Source organism: Salminus brasiliensis, chromosome 2 (assembly GCF_030463535.1).
Source record: "Salminus brasiliensis chromosome 2, fSalBra1.hap2, whole genome shotgun sequence".
In the NCBI taxonomy this organism is placed as follows: Eukaryota; Metazoa; Chordata; class Actinopteri; order Characiformes; family Bryconidae; genus Salminus; species Salminus brasiliensis.
The window spans coordinates 12,786,884-12,799,744 of NC_132879.1; the positions used below are offsets into that span (position 1 = coordinate 12,786,884).

The 12,861-nt window shown below is 42.9% G+C and overlaps 1 protein-coding gene across 1 annotated transcript; it reads right to left on the minus strand.

Annotated features, from left to right (window-relative positions):
• Positions 1 to 979: 979 nt before the first annotated feature.
• Positions 980 to 8,647, minus strand: fbxl3l (F-box and leucine-rich repeat protein 3, like). The gene is made up of 5 exons (XM_072667976.1): positions 8,424 to 8,647; positions 6,099 to 6,462; positions 3,361 to 3,483; positions 3,042 to 3,213; positions 980 to 2,034 (listed from the first exon to the last, which is right to left on the minus strand). The coding sequence occupies exons 2-5, from the start codon at positions 6,459 to 6,461 to the stop codon at positions 1,391 to 1,393; spliced, it is 1,302 nt and encodes a 433-aa protein (XP_072524077.1). The 5' UTR covers position 6,462; positions 8,424 to 8,647; the 3' UTR covers positions 980 to 1,390.
• Between the last annotated feature and the right edge of the window lie 4,214 nt (positions 8,648 to 12,861).

Here is a 12,861-nt window from a genome sequence, read left to right on the forward strand (position 1 = left end):
ATTGATGCAATCCATAGAGGCCCCACCTAACAACTTACCTAAAGGATCAGCTGCTACACAAACAACGTTTATTTGGCTCTAGGTTTAAGAGTTTCTCTGTGACCTCAGTCACTTGTTTCAATGAAGCTGGATTTAGTTTCTTGTTCTAACTTTCAAAAATCCACCCTAATGGTGCAGATGTTCTGTACAGTCGCCAAAAGGTAACAGCTGTCTGTAAGGTGGATCACAATTAGAAGCTAGTGAAAAAGGCCAACTTCAGCCTTTAACAACAAAAACTAAAACTAAAACCTCTCTGCCAGAATTCATGTAGCAGCCATTACAGTGAAACTCTGAGTGGCCAGCAGGGGATGTTAAAGTGCACTGGGGGGCCTAGAGGAAGGGAAATTTCTAACACTGATTGATATAATTTCAATCAGACTGATAATAGTAAATGTGTTCATCCATATTTCCAGATATTATGCATTGTAGTTTGCAAGCACGTTCAGACTAGCCAAAGTGGTAATGTTTAGCTCATGGCAGACTGCATGGATTTCCCTTGACTGATAACCTGCATTGCACACAGTGCATACCATACACTGTATGTCCAAATGTTTGTGGACACCCCTTCTAATGAATGTATTCGGCTACTTTAAGTTGCACCCATTGCTGACACAGGTATGCAAATGCACACACAGCTTATCTAGTCCCTCTAGGTAAGTAGTGCCAATAGGATTACCACTCTCTAGAGCAGATAAACATGAACCTATTGGCACCATGCCTAATGCCAAAAGTGGGCTAGAGGTGTATATAGCCCCCAGCATTGAGCTGTGGAGCAGTGGAACTGTGTTCTCTGGAATGCATCCAATACATCTGGGATGAGTTGGTGTGGTGATCATCTAACATCCTGACCTTACTAATGCTCGTCACTGAATACAATCAAATCCTTACAACAATGGTCTTACAGCATAATCTAATAGACAGTAGAGAGTTACTTCAATAAAAGCAGGATAAACTCTTTTTAATACCTTGATTTAAAAAAATAAAAAGAGCAGGTGTCCGAATACTTTTGTCCATATAGTGTATGATAGCACATTGCCCATTTCTTGTTTGTATAAAGACCAAAAAAGACTAAATGTTGTGAAATATTTGTTCCTAATACAGTTAAGAACATCAATGAATGCTGAATTTTGATAAATAGAATCATATTGCACTGATGGCAAACCAAATCATAAGCAGTGCCTCAAAGTGTACTGAATCCCTGCTGATTTAACTGCACTTTTATACAATATTGTAAATTGTATATTGAGATGTGTAGAATATCCTCTGTAAGAGACACAAGGATTCACAACCTTTGCTTTAAAAGGTATTTTCTCAGACGTTTGCACAGTACTGCATGTATAAATATGCATGTCTACCAGGTGGGCATCATGTCCGGGAACCAGATGCGTCCGAGGTGTTTGGACACCTCGCTGTGTATCTGCTCCATGCTGTAGCTGTTGTCTGGAATCAGGACCTCTTCCATGATGGACAGCTGGCTGAGGCGGCCACCACACATCTTCACAAACTCCATGAAGCCGCTGCAGGTGACCTCGCACTCACCCAGGCCGATGGCCGTCAGGCTCTTGCAACGTTCAGCAATGCGGATCAGCTCTTCATCCAGTGGCTCCAGCCCATTGGCGCACACCACAAGCTCTACTAGACGTGGGCAGTTCAGCCCGATGCGACCTAGCATGTCCTTACTGACAGCCCGGCCGAAGTACAGGTGCGTGACGGGCGTCTCCTCGCGAAAGAAGGGCTCAAACTCCTCCTCGTACAGGAAGAAGTACATGACAATGTTGACCTGCGGTGAGTGGCGGATGAGGGCGTCCCAGCTGCTCTTTTTGATGCTGTGAAACTGCGTCTGCCCCGGGTTCTCGCTCACCACGTCGATGCGCAGATGTTCCAGGTGCACATGCCTCTCCGAGGACAGTGCCAGCAGCAGCTCGTCGCTCAGCAGGTGGTAGTTGAGGGCCAGCTCCCGCAGGCCGTGGCACTGGTCTGCCACACACAGGATCCCTGAACGAGCACAAGAGAGAGGAAGTAATCGTTGTTAAGGGTCTGTTTAACATATCAATATCCATATGAAATGCATCAATGATCTATGCAGGTGCCAAACAGGTCTGCATTATTGGATTCTCAAATCAACAGGCTGCTGAACACATCCTTTGTTGGGATCCATCTGTACATCCACCTTTATGGGCCTTTGAAATAGTAGTATCCCAGGGCATCTTAGCCTCATGAAATAATGGTGTATTGTATTGTTGGACAGTTGTAGGATGTGTGGGTGTGTGGGGAAACACAAACATACTAAGGTGCACATTTTACTGCTACATGCAGTACAACTACCTCAGGGGGGCGCTATATGATAATATGCACACAATCAGAATCTCTTTATTTCACCAAGTATGTTACACATACAAGGAATTTGTCTTGGTGAGAGCAACACATATGACAAGTAACATGAAAACACAGAACACAGTCTTAAACTAAAGGAAAATGACACTAAACAATAAATAGGGTAGGGGATAAATTAAAAAAGTAAAAAGTACTAAAGGTAATAAAGAGCTGAAAATATATTTACAGAAAAGAACATCTGTACAGGTGTGCAAATAGACTGTTTACCTTTGTACCATTTAAGGTTATTCACTGGACTTGACAATAACAGTGGAAAGATTGGGGGTGTCTGAAAACATTAGACGTTAGCGTATATGATAATACAAGTGTGGTATACGTAGCTTTCTAAATGTCATAATTAATATTAGAATTAAATTGATGATTCAACGTTTTGCACAGTAGTCTTTTTTGGAATCTTGTTATTGAAAGTTTTATTGGTTCCAGCTCCTCTACTTTTTTCCAGATCCTTATCAAATCCTTTATGAATAAAATGAATCAGATGTTAGAGCAGGAACGGGGGGTCTATAACTATTATTTCAGTTTGTATTTGTGTTTTTTTTTTAACAATACTGCTGCAAAAACAAGACCTGTAAAAATTCCATGAAACATGTCTATATCATATCACGTACCAGCTGGAGAAACGTGTGGACAGCTACTCATCTTTAGAAGCTTCAAAGTGTCGCTGTTGTTGGCCACAAGAACCTTCAGGGAAGGGTCGTCAACAGGCGTATCATCGATTTTTATGGAGGACAGCGACTTCGAGTTCACAAACACCACCGTTAGCGCGGACACAAAGTGTGACTGGGGACAGAACGCACAAGGAGACATGCAGAATCAGCACCAAGGGTTTTTCACACCTTTTCCATTGAGCGATCAAGTCGCTGGAGCTTACTGAATCTGAGAGCATTATGACAGCAGGATGGGGTAATGTGACTGCATGCACAGTACCTGAGAGACATCCATAAAGCTGGGCCGTGCTGTGGAGATCAGGCCCAGAGTTTTAATGGTGCAGTTCACCAGCTGGGACAGGATGTTACACGCTGCCTCTGCGGACTCTGTGCAGCTGTCAACCTGTTGGGCAAAAAACAGACATTAAAATAAATAAATAAACAAACAATGCAGCTAATATCTGACAGAGTATTCTTACTGAAAGTACGGTTAAAGGGGCACACTTTTTTTTACTAAATAGAGATGTTTGTTAATAACCTTTTAAAAGTTTGAAGAAGTAGATGTGAACGTTTGAGAAAACCTTTCACAAGTTCTACACATTCATCTCTTCTACAGAAAATGGTTGTTCCATGGCACCACCTAGGTAGGTACGTGTAGGTAGGTCTAGATCTTCCCTGGTCGGTCACAGGGCCACACAAAGAAACGAGGGAATATTATTTACTATAAGATTGATAAACAATCACCAATCCCAAACTTGGCTTAGCAACTGTTGCTGTCCCCCACTGCCCCAAGCTTTCAGTTAATTACCAGTGCACTGCTGCTTGAATTGGAGACTCCAGCAGTTCACAAGACGGGGGGAGCTGTAAAAAAGGGCTGATTTGTATGACATGTTCTACATTTTACAGATGGAAAATCTGATTGGCTATGTATTGATCTTGGCCAAATTTCAGCCCATCAGGATATATTCACAAGTTAAGGATTACAGCAGCTCTGAGCCAGGCTGCCCGGTCACAGGCCTCTGCAGTGTGCACCACACACAAAAAAAAAACATGAATTTAAAATGGACTGTTTTTACAGGCAGGTCACGTTTTAGTGGTTTCCTGCTCTCACACAGACTACCATCAACTCAGGAAGGGCTTGTTAATTAGCTGATTAGCTGATCAGGTGTGTTGGGAGCAGAGTAAACACTAAAATATGCAGCGTAGGAGGTCCTCCAGGACACAGTTGGGAAAGAAGAAGCTTCTCACCCACATGTCCTGTGTTCCTGTCTGAAAGTGTACTCCCTCGCAACCAAACAGGCTAAAATTAGTAAAATGCATAGCTTCTACATTCACATTTACAGCATTTAGCAGATGCTTTTATCCAGAGCGAATTACAAAAGTGCTTCACTGTTTACTCAAGAATAACCTTAGCTAGTCTGAATAGACAAAAAATGTAAAGATACCGCTAAGCTTAGCCATTACTAAACACAAGTCAATAAGGAGACCATAGTACTCTACTCTTCTCCCAAGTACTCTCGGAAGAGGTGGGTCTGCATGCATGAACAACATGTCCAAAATTCGGATGATGTTTGGGGAACAAGTGCAGAATTTCATGAAAAGAACACCTCTTCAACTGTTATGCATAGGGGTGGATCCATCCTGCTTTGGACCTGTGTTACAGCCAGTGGCACAGGAAACATTACACCATCTGTAAACAAGCCGAAGATGAAGGGAGAGTGGTTTCTAGGGAATGATGATCCTAAACACACTTCAAAATCTACAATGGGCTTCCTCAAGAGGAGCTAGCGGAAGATTCTGGCTTGGCCCTCACAGTTCCCTGACCTAAGCATAATGAGCTCTGTACACTGACAAGACTAAGGACACAAGAGAGAGCATAGTTTATGCCCCTGAAAGTGCTGTAAATTTATTAAGCCACTAACAGCCTTCCACACATTAAGCTTAAGTCTAGAATGGATGTACTGTTTTTAACTTCCTGGCCTTTAGACCACACCACAATATACATCTATTAAACACTGCCACAACATCAAATAAGCAGCAGTAAATTAACTGCCCTAAATGAGCTCCAGAGGAGTTTATTTAGTCCAGTAGACTAAGTAGACTGTGTATGGAAATGCTGAGTAATACAGATGTTTTATGTCCTGAAGAACCCGTGATGCAAGTTCTCCGATTAGGGTTCTTCAGCCCCTTTTCATATTGTCGCTGTCCAGTTATAAACATGTATTTCTAAAATGATGACGTTACAGGAGAAATTTCGTTAACTTTGAATGGAAGTCAATGTAAAATAAGAGTTTATTCCAAGTACTTTTCCAAGAGCATTTTTATTGGTCTATTCATCTTCTAGAACAGGGGTACTCAAATGTATCTAGCAGGTCAACGTATCAAATTTTCAAGTGGGCGGAAGGTACATAGAAGGCAAAAGTGATATGAATCCCCTACATTTCACAAAGTACAAAACAAAACTGATGACCAAAGTATAGCCTTTAAAAATACACTACATGGACAACAGAGAATCACAGAACTAACTGCCTTTTGCAAGGGAAAATGGGCAAATATCCCCCCAAACTGGAACTGAAAGACTACCATGCTGAACAACAACCACAATCATCTACAGCTGTGGACTAATTGGAACAACTGTTCTTGTAAAAGTGTGTTTAAGCTCAAAAGTAACATTCACAATAAACGGTGATAGACTGACTAAATTTAAGTGAACATGGTAGGAGGGCTAAGGTAATGCCAAGAAAAGTGCAGTGAATGATGTTTATTATACATTTATTATAAAAGATACGAAAAAAAACAGTTTTCCATGATATGGGCCCTGTAAATGTAGCACCATATGCCAGATGAACTAGATGTAATTCCTCACTCAACACAGTGCTGACAATAAAGTTGTCTTTTTAAACATTATGCAATAAAATGCCTTAACATTAAAAAGCTTGACATGTGGTGGGTCAGTGTGTTCTGGCCTTAATGAACCGTTCTGCTTTAGAGGTGTGCGACTGCCAAGGCCGATTTTACCTTGAAGCTGACGTACTGCAGGTGCTGAGCGTGTCTCTTAATGATCTGCTGGATGAGGTCAGGGTGCGTGGATCTCAGGTAGGATGTGGCCGGCTGATTCAGCTCGAACTCAAAACATCTCCACAGTTCAGGGATGTGAAACACATCGTTCCAGCAGCGGCACACAGACGAGGCCCGTGCCCGGTCCACCAGAGACAGGTACTGGAATATGTGAAGTACGATGTGATGGGGCAAGTTGCCCCAATCCTCGGCATGGCCAAGTGAAGTGGACACGCCCTGGCCAATCTTCTGCCTCTTGGCTCTGCTCTTGGTAGGACCGAAGGTCTGGCACTTTGCTGCAATGTTTACTCTGCCTCGTTTCATCCTGTTGAAGTAGAAACATGGACACGGGTCAAGAATGTGACTCATTCATCCCATGACTCGACATGAGTCTGTATGGCACATAAGACCTCATAAGACCTGGATATGAGCACATGAGACCTGTATATGGTCACAAGACCTGTATATGAACACAAGAGGACTGTATAGGAACCCAAGAGAACTATTATATGGGCACATGATGCCTGTATATGACCACAAAATATGTATATAAACACAAGGGGACTGTATAGAAACCCAAGAGGACTGTATAGGAACACAAGAGGACTGTATATGAACACAAAAGGACTGTATAAGAACCTAAGAGGACTGTATAGGAACGCAAGATGACTGTATAGGAACCCAAGAGGACTGTATAGGAACCCAAGAGGACTGTATAGGAACCCAAGAGGACTGTATAGGAACCCAAAAGGACTGTATATGTGCATAAGACCTGTATACAAACATAAGAGGACTGTATAGGAACCCAAGATAACTGCATATGTGCACAAGACCTGTATATAAACACAAGAGGACTGTATAGGAAGCCAAGAGAACTATTATATGGGTATATGAGGCCTGTATATGACCTCAAAACATGCATATGAACACAAGAGGACTGTATAAGAACCCAAGAGGACTGTATAGGAACGCAAGACGACTGTATAGGAACCCAAGAGGACTGTATAGGAACCCAAGAGGCCTGTTTATGACCACAAAACATGTATATGAACACAAGAGGACTGTATAAGAACCTAAGAGGACTGTATAGGAACGCAAGATGACTGTATAGGAACCCAAGAGGACTGTATAGGAACCCAAGAGGACTGTATAGGAACCCAAGAGGACTGTATATGTGCATAAGACCTGTATACGAACATAAGAGGACTGTATAGGAACCCAAGATAACTGCATATGTGCACAAGACCTGTATATAAACACAAGAGGACTGTATAGGAACCCAAGAGAACTATTATATGGGTATATGAGGCCTGTATATGACCTCAAAACATGCATATGAACACAAGAGGACTGTATAAGAACCCAAGAGGACTGTATAGGAACGCAAGATGACTGTATAGGAACCCAAGAGGACTGTATAGGAACCCAAGAGGCCTGTTTATGACCACAAAACATGTATATGAACACAAGAGGACTGTATAAGAACCTAAGAGGACTGTATAGGAACGCAAGATGACTGTATAGGAACCCAAGAGGACTGTATAGGAACCCAAGAGGACTGTATAGGAACCCAAAAGGACTGTATATGTGCATAAGACCTGTATACAAACATAAGAGGACTGTATAGGAACCCAAGATAACTGCATATGTGCACAAGACCTGTATATAAACACAAGAGGACTGTATAGGAAGCCAAGAGAACTATTATATGGGTATATGAGGCCTGTATATGACCTCAAAACATGCATATGAACACAAGAGGACTGTATAAGAACCCAAGAGGACTGTATAGGAACGCAAGACGACTGTATAGGAACCCAAGAGGACTGTATAGGAATCCAAGAGGCCTGTTTATGACCTCAAAACATGCATATGGACATGTAGGAGTCCTGTATATGGACACTGTATGAGCACATGAGGCTCCACAAATCCTCGACAGAAGTTACAGTAGCTTTAACAGTCCACTGTTTAACAGTTTCTGGGTAGAGCTGTAGTTAGCTACACAGGAAGGTGGTGGCTATAGCTAAATACTGACAGTATAACGCATTACTAACACTCCTTATTGACCAATTCCGTCTGAACTGCTACCAAAACTAGCTAGCTACGTAAAACCGTCGTAGTCTGATGTCCTTGTAACTGCGTGCTTTAGCGCAATAGCAACACACACGAGAAACACTGCCTGACTGACTGCCATTAGCCGAGGGAGTGAGGGAGTGAGGGAGGAGGAGGAGGAGGAGGAGGAGGAGGGTAGTTAGCGTTAACGGCCGCACAGCACCTTCAACTTACTTGATTCAGGATCCTTTCAGAAGAAAGCTCATAATCTTTCCAAACAGAGAAACAAAAGAGTATTTATTCCACCGCTGGGATACGAGTCATGGCAAAGCTGCGTAATTCTGATCCCAAAGGGGCTAAATAATAAAAAAACGACGGCAGCAGCAGCAGCAGCAGCAGCAGCAGCAGTGGCCGTGTGGCTGAGCTGAGCCTCTGGCACTGGAGCCACACTACTGAGCAACACGCGTGCACGCGCGGGCACGTGAGCGCGGGAAAACATGGACTGACTCTCTCTCTCTCTCTCTCTCTCTCTCTCTCTCGCGCGCGCGCGCGCGTCCACTACATTACTTTCTAGCTACTATGCTATTGACTGTACTGCTCTGCACGGCTGTTCATGATAGATAGCTAGCTAGCTAACTTAGGTGCAGAGACATAAATAGGATCATCTAAAAATAAACTATAATACGTCGTTCTTCATATAATAATCTTCATATATAATAATGTCGTTCTTCATCCCCACCCTCTTAAAAGCCCTATATTCTTCTGACACTCACTATCTACGCATGTTCAGCGCACTTTCTTGCATTTCTCTCTGTTGTAAACAAACCTATGCCAGTCTTGTTTACATTAGCCTGCGAGCCTGCGCCGTCGCCATGGCGACACGCCTGCGAGCCTTGTACGTGCCAGACGTGGGACTGTTCATAAGGTCATATTCTTTTGCGCACCCTTCCTTCCTGCTTATCAGAGGGTGACTCAGTGGGGTAGCTAGCTAGGTTTGTTAGTTTACAGAGCCTCTGTACCCCCTCCTTCTTGCCCTCCCTCCCCGGGGTAATTCAGGGGCGGGGTAAAAGCGCGCGCACTGAGAAAGTAGGTCAGTGTGTCAGAGAGACACGCCAGGCTGCAGCATGCGTAAAGCTCTTCACCAGCTCAGTGTAATCACTGTCTGCTGCAGTCTGTCTGAACCCCACATCGCAATTTAGGGCTGTAAACCCTTGCTTGGCCAGTGGTTCCCAACCCTGGTAATGGAGGACCCCGTTCCCTGCATGTTTTAGAGGTCTCCTGTTAGTAAGGAAGGGCTTGCTGATTAGCTGGATCAGGTAAACACTCATGTGCGCTTGGCACTTGGCACATGGACTACAACCTAGCAGCTAGTGCTATATTCTCTGACAATGACAGGCATGATGATTAGTCTGAAAGGCCTGGCCTGGCCTGGCCTGTGCATGACTGAGCAAACCATCACAGCCATGTCAAGTCTTAACGGGTAAGAAAAGGACAGGGCAGATAATAGGCAAAAATAGCCTAATTGCCCTGCAGAAAAGGACAGCGGGTGTATGTACGATTGGCTGCCCTTGTGTTTGTTCCGGTTACGCTTTAGAGCAGTAGTGCTCCAATCCTGCCATGGAGGGGGAGCATGGAGACGAGGGGCCTGGTCAGTTTAACCCTGTACAGAAACCAGGCCTTTTTTAGATAATGAATAGATCACTGGCTTAATAGTCAACACTCAATAAACAGGCCTATATAAAGAGTGGACACGCCATGTTGATTTTCTGAATGGTAACTGACTATTTGCTCAATTTAACATCCATCCATCCCATCTTCTTTTAAGCTTCTTGCTGCTCAGGGTCATGGTGGAATACATGGAATTTTTGGGCACATGGCAGGAAAACCCCTGGACGAGGCACCAGTGCTTTACATCTAGTGACAGTTCTTGAATGGCATTGCTTAAGGTACCATTTGTAGCGCCATTGTTTTCAAGGTGCAATTTAGCATTGCTTATTCACCTACCCTGTGTTTTTTGGGAGCAGCAAGAGAGAACCCATGCAGACACAAGGAGAACACACAGATCTCCTCACAGATCTCCTCACAGGGACCGGAGTGAGCACTGAACCCACAACCTCAGGCCTCTGGAGTTGTGTTGCATAGCTCCTTAATTCCACATATTGTAATAAAAAAGTATACAACATCTATATAAAGTTAATTATATTAAAATATATATTAAAAGTGACAGTAGGTCATGACACGTGTTGCTTTAATGTGTCAGATAAACAGAAATGATGCTCTACGGTTTGCAAATAATGCTTTATCTAGGTTTACAGTGAAAGCCTGTTTTTGAGTGTGCTGGAAAGTTACTTAGACACACAAACCCAAAGACAGAGAGTCTATGGCCTGCTCTATAATTATGCTTTAGACGTGTCAGTGCCTGTTACTTAAATGGGATGCCATATTTTTCTTCACAGCTAGGGGTCGGCCTTTCATTCAGACCAGTAGATTCAGACAGTACCAGTAATAATTGTGGATATTAGAAATCTGAAGGCCTCAGAGATTTCAAAAGCTCTTTAGAAATCCTTTTACTCAACAAAATGAGTCAATTTCTTTCTGATTAGGTGATCGGTGGGTTCAGTTTTTATTAAAATTATTATAATAATTATTAATATATATACAAACACCTAAACAATGGCAATTTTACAGGAAAAATATGTTTTTGTTTATTATTTAATATCAAGAAATGATAAAATGGTAAGCTGTCATATCTTTTATATTCATTGCAGTTCATCTGATCAGTATGGCCTATTGTAATAGCTTACAAAAATCAGATATTTAGATTCTCTAGTTGGCTAGCCATTAATATCCACAGTAATATCATAATCAGCAAATCATTTGGTAGCAGTCCTGGCACTGTGGGCAGGTGAAACGTCCTACTGGAACAGGAAATTGGCATCTCCATAAAGCTTGTCAGTTGAAGGATGAATGCGAAAGTAAAAGTGCTTGAAAATCTTCTGGTAGACGGCTGAGTGGATTTTTGGACTTGATAAAAGACAGTGGACGTGGCACCCAACCATCACAGACTGTGAAACCTCACACTGGACTTCAGACACCTTGGATTCTGTGGCTCTCCACTCTTCCTCCAGACTCCAGACCTTGATTTCCCCATAAAATGCAAAATTTACTTGGACCACTGAGCAACAGTCCAGTTCTTTTTCTCCTTTGCTCAGGGAAGGAGTCTCACATTGTCTCAGGAGTGGTATAATATTAGGAATGCGGCAGTTGTAGCCCCTTTCTTGGATACGTCTGTGCATGGTGGCTCTCAGTACACAGACACCAGCCTCAGTCCAAGTTCTTCACTCGTTTCTTTCTTCACAAGGCCACAGTCATCTGCGTTGCTCGTGCACCTTTTCCTACCACATCCCTCTCTTCCAGACAACTTTCAATGAATATGCTTTGATACAGCACTATCTGAACAGAGTGCGAGGGCGTTGATGGCTGTCTTCTGGACAGCTGTTAAGTCAGCAGAGCACACACACACAATCCCTGCGATTGTGGTTGCGTGTGCTGCACTGGACTGAGAGATACACTGTAGTTAAACACTGTTTGAATATTTCTTTTCATTGATTTTTTTTGTTTATTATTTAATTTCAAAATGGTAAACTGCCATATCTTATATATTTATTGCAGTTCATCTGATCAGTATGGCCTATTGTAATAGCTTACAAAAATCAGATATTCAGATTCTCTATGGGGTTCAGGTCTGGAGAGTTGGCTAGCCATTAATATCCACTGTAATATCATAATCAGCAAACCATTTGGTAGCAGTTTTAAAAAGGTAAAGGTGCATGTATTGGTCACTGTATACTGCACAACGAAATGTGTCCTCTGCATTTAACCCATCTGTGGTAGTGAACACACACACAAGTGAACTAAGGGCAGTGAGTACACACACCCCCAGAGCAGTGGGCAGCCAACTCCAGCGCCCAGGGAGCAAAGAGGGTAAAGGGCCTTGCTCAAGAGCCCAACAGTGGCAGCCTGTCAAGCCCAGGTTTCGAACCCACAACCCTGTTATTGATAGCCCGGCGCTCTAACCACTGAGCCACACTGTGGGCACGTGAAAAGGCCTGGACAGGAAATTGGCATCTCCATAAAGCTTGTCAGTTGAAGGATGAATGTGAAAGTGAAAGTGCTTGAAAATCTTCTGGTAGACGGCTGAGTGGATTTTTGGACTTGATAAAAGACAGTGGACGTGGCACCCAACCATCACAGACTGTGAAACCTCACACTGGACTTCAGACTCCGCTCTTCCTCCAGACTCTAGGACCTTGATTTCCCCATAAAATGCCAAATATACTTGGACCACTGAGCAACAGTCCAGTTCTTTTAATTTGATATATTGTATATTTTACTTTTCAATAAAAAGCATGTAATGAATATAAAATATATTTATTACAAATATTTTTTTTATTAAATTATAAACAAAAACTAATTTCTTACTACATTTGTTATGCACATATATATATATATATATAAAACCTCAACAAGTACACAAACAAGTCTCACAGATAGCAGATCTAACAGTGCAGGGCTATTGCGTTGGTCAGGCCTGATTCAGTCACGTGCTGCTCGCTGCTGCTCTGCGCAGTTGGTGGCGGTTGTTGACTCTCATGAGGACTGTGTAGTCGAG

Coding starts and splice junctions, on each gene's coding strand:
- fbxl3l (XM_072667976.1), bottom strand. CDS start 6,461: ATGAAACGAGGCAGAGTAAACATTGCAGCAAAGTGCCAGACCTTCGGT. Junction 3,484..6,098: donor TGCAGTACGTCAGCTTCAAG/GTAAAATCGGCC, acceptor TTTGCCCAACAG/GTTGACAGCTGCACAGAGTC. Junction 3,214..3,360: donor GCTTTATGGATGTCTCTCAG/GTACTGTGCATG, acceptor TTCTGTCCCCAG/TCACACTTTGTGTCCGCGCT.